The 5,852-nt window shown below is 41.2% G+C and overlaps 1 protein-coding gene across 1 annotated transcript; it reads right to left on the reverse strand.

Moving 5' to 3' along the window:
* Positions 1–239: 239 nt before the first annotated feature.
* Positions 240–1,252, reverse strand: LOC110938803. The gene is made up of 2 exons (XM_022180870.2): positions 943–1,252; positions 240–859 (listed from the first exon to the last, which is right to left on the reverse strand). Exons 1-2 carry the CDS (start codon positions 988–990, stop codon positions 557–559), a joined length of 351 nt encoding a protein of 116 aa, XP_022036562.1. The 5' UTR covers positions 991–1,252; the 3' UTR covers positions 240–556.
* Between the last annotated feature and the right edge of the window lie 4,600 nt (positions 1,253–5,852).

Below are 5,852 nucleotides of genomic sequence, written 5' to 3' on the forward strand. Positions count from 1 at the left end.
GGTTTCGATGTTTCTAAACGTTGGAAATAAATATAATTGGTTATATTTATTTTATAGAAATCCTCGAGTTTCGTTAAGTAATAAGTCACCAAAATAAATATATCCGTATATGTATGTTATAATAAAAGTTTGGATTTTTCAACAAGTGTCGTTTTTATAATAATATACACTTCGTGAACCAAGTTTTTAACGAAAATCGGACAGAGTTTCCTCTGTTTTTGGATGATCCCGATAACTAAAGTGTCGATTTATTTTCAAAACTCAATCAATTACTCAACAACGTAACAATATATACAAGAGTTTCACCAAAGTATATCAAAAGTAAACTAATATCGATTCGGGTCGAGCTCGGTCGCGTAAACCAACTAAAATCTAAACTAACGTAAACCAGCTTGCTATGATTAAACTTTACCACGTCGGGTGTTGACTGGTTTCGACCGGCTGACTAGGTTGACTGTTGACTCGAGTGGACCAGCATTGACTGAGTTGACCCGGTGTTGACCGAGTCGAATCTGATGTTGCCTAGGTTTGACTGAACACCGAAAACCGAACCGAATTACTCATGATTGTGGTTTGACTCTCGCTGACCGAGTTTGACTGTGTTAACCCGGACCCGAACTGAGTTGACCCGGTTTGACCTGGGTCGAGACCGAACCGAGCCACCACCCTGCTTCTTATCGAACCGAACTTGAATCATGTGCTTCCTTATACCCCTGCCAACATAATTGAGCCGAGACTCGCAACTCAACAACCCGAACCAACACTGGACCACCACCGCCGCCGTAATGTCGCCGGCGTGGCTCCGGCGACTACAACCGTCATCGGACCACCACCACGTCTCCGACAGCACCCCCTCTTCCTGAAATAAACACAAAACGGCCGAAATAAATGGAGACTTTAAAAGGAACTAAGATGAGGAAGATCTAGAAGACAAAAACTTACCGGAGTTTTTGGTCGGAGCCACCTGATTACCGTCGTCATCACCGACATCGGAGCAGGGCCCGTGTTGACTGTTGTTGTCGCTGTGACACCCGATTGGTCAGCTCCGGTGAGCACACCAGTGACAGAGATGCGCAGAAGGGTGGTCAAGTGTGTAGGTGGCTAGGTGAATGAGTGAGAAGGTTCAAGGGTGTGTGCGACGGAGAGGTCGCCGGTGCACGTTGTCGGCCGAACGGATTCACTCCGGTGACTGGTGTATAATCAAGAGAGAGGGCAGATGGGATTTTTAGGTGGGTGTCGGCTGATGTTTTTGAATGGAACGAGAGTGTTGTGATAAAAACAACCTATTTATACTTAGGGTTAAAACTTCTTTCAAGTGGGCCTGGGCCAAGGCTCGCTATCGCGTGTCTAATTGTTCGTGTAGCCCAATAGAAATTCAAAAGCCCGTTTTTGAACCCAGTTGCTGTAAACGTCGTAGAATATTATTTTGGGTCGAAAACACATGAAATTATGTTGTAAACTGTTGATAGACGCATACGTTTATCAGTCGCGTTAATCACGTATAACATTCCGGTCATCGTTTCTAACCAGTTTTTCGATCCGTTTTTCGATCCATTTTCAACTACGGATAATAGAATTTAAAAACGAAGCTAAATATATCAAAATATATTAATATCAAACGAAATTCGAGTTCGGTGCTTCCGTTTCGTCGTTGTTTGTCGATGCATTACTGTTTCCGTGTTTTCATTCACATTTGCGTTTTGTATCGTTCGAAAGCATAATATTTTCGCAAAACCACATTCATAAGTATAAGTTATACGTATAAACTTTGCCGACGTTATCAGTAGTTTATATGGTGTAAGTTCGTACTCGTTTAAAGCTCAACAGTTTTCTTCACAAATCCATATACGTGCACCGTAAGGTTAGATAGGCGTTCCAAGAGCCTAATTAAGTTAGTTCGTGCCTTAAACACTACTTATTATCGTCGTAAACGTTTGCTAATCGTGTAATTAGAAGCCGTTAATTACCGGTTGTCACATTCTCCCCCTGTTGCAGAAATTTCGTCCTCGAAATTTAGTCTATGTTATCTCCTTAGAGTTGTGTCGTTCCTAGGTAAGTCCATATAATGCCAAAGTGAATGACAACATGAATGAACCAAGACTTGTTCAAATTACATGAATGCAAGGACATTTTGCATCAATAAGAACCCAAGGGTTCAACTGAGTTTGTTCCAGAAATGGATGTCAAGTGAACGAAGCGTAGTGGTACTATCACTAATGTGACTGAGTTTACATGGGCCAAACAAAAGAGATTATGACCAATAGGATGTCCAAACAAATGTTTACGATCTGTAATTGACTTTTAGAAACAATCGAATTCGTTGTCAAACGAAACTTGCTTTGGTCATAAAAAAGAACTTAGAGATCAACATTCTCAAATGATATAGAAACATGAAAGTGATTTGTCAACTATCGAACCATTAAATGAAATAAAATCTGGGTGTTGACATTATTGAATTGCTTGGATACACCGAAATGAAATGCAACCGAACCAGGTGTATCATCGCCTTAATACATAGTTGCATTAAGACTATTTGAGTGATTAGTCAAACGAAGAGCATACGTAGTTTTGCATGAAGCGATTGATCGTGATTAGCACAAGCTACAAGTTTATACCGACGCCACAAGGTGTCATAGTGAATGAAATAATTCAACAATAGCGGTGACCGAACAAGTATCACCGTGTTTTGCATGAAACGCTCGATCATGATTAGCCCAAGCTACAAGTTCGTTCTGGCACCACAAGGTGTCGTAGTGATTAAAACAATTCAATAATAGCGGTGATCAAACAAGTTCACCGTGTATGAAATCAGATGAAAGTTCAACGAAGTAAATCTGAATGTTTATTTCAAACAAATCTCATATGATTTTTGATTGAAAATGAATCAAATGAATAATGTTTATCGATCTAAGATGGAAAGCAATGAATATCACAAGATTTCCGATTGATACTGAAAGAACCGTGTAGTAAACTTGGGCATTTGGTCGATATTTGTCGCTTGGGACAAAATCAGGTTACTCAGGTTCAAGCTCCGGTTCAGGGGAATGCTGCAAGATTCCCACCGGTTTCATGTTTTAATTGCGGAGAGTTTGGTCACTTCTGCAACAACTGTCTGAGGCTGGTGAATGCAAACGTGAATGCTAATGCGAACCCGAATGCGAACGTCAACGCCAATGTGAATCCCGCTCGTGGGCGAGCGTACAATCTGAATGCAAACGAAGCGAGGGCCGACAACGAGGTGTTGAATGGTATGTTTCTTGTTAACAATCGACCTGCATCTGTTCTTTTTGATTCTGATGCAGATAGAAGTTTTATTTCATTATCTTTTGAGCCTTTGCTTGCGATACCTAGAACTAAACTGAGGAAACCCTTATCTGTCGAAGTTGCTACTGGTAAACCTCTTGTTCTCGATTCTGTTATTCGCGATTGTCAGTTGAACCTTGATAACCATCTTTTTCCTATTGACCTCACACCGATGCAACTTGGGAGCTTCGACATTATCATTGGAATGGATTGGTTGACCAAACACCACGCTGAGGTGGTTTGTTTCGATAAGATTGTTCGTGTTCCTTTGTCCTCTGGCGAAATTCTGGAAGTTCGTGGCGAGAAACCTTCAGTTGGATTGAAGCTTATGTCATGTATGGAAGCTCAGAGGTATTTGAGAAAAGGATATGTTTTCTAGCACATGTCACCGAGGAGAAAGACAAGAGTAAGAGTATTCAGGATATTCCAGTTGTTCGGGATTATCCAGATGTGTTTCCTGATGAACTGCCTGGTTTGCCTCCAGTTCGTCAAGTCCAGTTTCATATTGACCTTGTACCCAATGCCAACCCAACTGCAAAAGCACGTCATTGTCTTGCACCGTCAGAGATGCAAGAGTTATCGAAACAGCTTCAAGAGTTATCTGATAAAGGATTCATCCGTCCAAGCTTTTCACCTTGGGGAGCTCCTGTCCTCTTCATGAAAAAGAAAGATTGATCTTTTCGAATGTGTATCGATTGTCATGAGCTTAACAAGCTTACCATCAAGAATCGATATCCCCTACCTCGAATTGATGATCTCTTCGACCAGCTGCAAGGTGCTTCATGCTTTTCCAAGATGGACCTGCGTTCTGGGTATCATCAACTTCGCGTTCTCGAAGAAGATATTCCCAAAACTGCTTTCCGCACAAGATATGGGCATTACGAGTTCACAGTCATATCTTTTGGTTTGACGAATGCTCCAGCCATCTTCATGGACTTAATGAATAGGGCCTGTAAACCTTATTTAGACAAGTTCATTATTGTGTTCATCGACGATATTCTTGTCTATTCGAAGTCTTGAGCCGAGCACGAGCAACACCTTCGCTTAACATTGGAACTCCTGAAGAAGGAACAACTTTTTGCTAAATTCTCCAAGTGTGAATTCTGGCTTAAAGAAGTTCAATTTTTGGGTCATATAGTCAATGAGCAGGGTATTCATGTGGATCCATCCAAGATTGTTGCTATTAAAGACTGGAATACACCAACAACACCTACAGAGATTCGATCTTTTCTTGGTCTTGCTGGTTACTATCGTCGATTCATTTCAAATTTCTCGAAGATTGCGGTTCCACTCACTGCTTGACTCAGAAGAATAAGCCTTTTGAGTGGGGACCCAAGCAAGAAGAAGCGTTTCAAATGCCGAAACAGAAGCTTTGTGATGCTCCTGTTTTATCTCTGCACGAAGAAGTTGATGATTTCGTTGTCTATTGTGATGCGTCTAATCTAGGACTTGGTTGCGTTCTTATGCAATGAGGTAAAGTCATTGCATATGCGTCCAGACAGCTGAAAATTCATGAGAAGAACTACACAACTCATGATCTTGAGTTGGGAGCTGTGGTTTTCGTGCTGAAAATCTGGAGACACTACCTCTATGGAACGAAGTGTTTGGTTTTCACAGACCACAAAAGTCTCCATCATATTCTTAATCAGAAAGAGCTGAACATGAGGCAACAACATTGGGTCGAACTCTTAAGCGATTACGATTGTGAGATTCGCTACCATCCTGGTAAGGCGAATGTCGTAGCCGATGCGCTTAGTCGAAAAGAGCGAGTCAAGCTTCATTCTGTTCAAATGCTATCTGATCTTCAAACTCGTGTTCTTCAAGCTCAGCAATTTTGTGTTTCACAAAATTTGATAGGTGAGAAATTGCCACGTCAGCTTGAGCTTAAACTCGAAAGGAAGGACGATGGTTTGCTCTATTTCAAGGATCGTTTGTGGATTCCGAAACAAGACGATCTTCGCACCTTGGTAATGGACGAATCTCATAAGTCTCGATATTCTATCCATCCTGCTGCTGATAAAATGTACAAGGATCTTCGTACTAAGTTCTGGTAGCCTGGTATGAAAAAGGATGTTGCCTTGTATGTATCAAAATGCCTAACTTGTCTCGTAGTCAAGGCTGAACATCAACGACCTTCTGGTTTGCTTGTACAACCAGAGATACCGGTTTGGAAGTGGGAGAACATTGCGATGGATCTCATCACTAAGTTACCGCGTACGTCCAAAGGTCATGATGCTATTTGGGTTGTTATCGATCGATTAACAAAATCAGATCATTTTATTCCAATTCACGAGGATCTATCTGCTGATAAACTGGCAAAGATTTATGTTGATGAGATTATGTCACGACATGGTGTTCCTTTGGATATCATTTCTGATCGTGATGCTTGGTTTTCATCTCATTTTTAGAAGACCATGCAATCTGCTTTGGGAACCCAACTAAATCTAAGCACTGTTTATCATCCCTAAATAGATGGTCAATCTGAGCGATTCAAACTTTGGAGGATATGCTTAGAGCATGCGTGATAGACTTTGGTGGTAATTGGGATT

The sequence above is a fragment of the Helianthus annuus genome, chromosome 5 (assembly GCF_002127325.2).
Source record: "Helianthus annuus cultivar XRQ/B chromosome 5, HanXRQr2.0-SUNRISE, whole genome shotgun sequence".
Lineage (NCBI taxonomy): Eukaryota > Viridiplantae > Streptophyta > Magnoliopsida > Asterales > Asteraceae > Helianthus > Helianthus annuus.

Coding starts and splice junctions, on each gene's coding strand:
- LOC110938803 (XM_022180870.2), bottom strand. CDS start 990: ATGTCGGTGATGACGACGGTAATCAGGTGGCTCCGACCAAAAACTCCG. Junction 860..942: donor GGCTCCGACCAAAAACTCCG/GTAAGTTTTTGT, acceptor TGTTTATTTCAG/GAAGAGGGGGTGCTGTCGGA.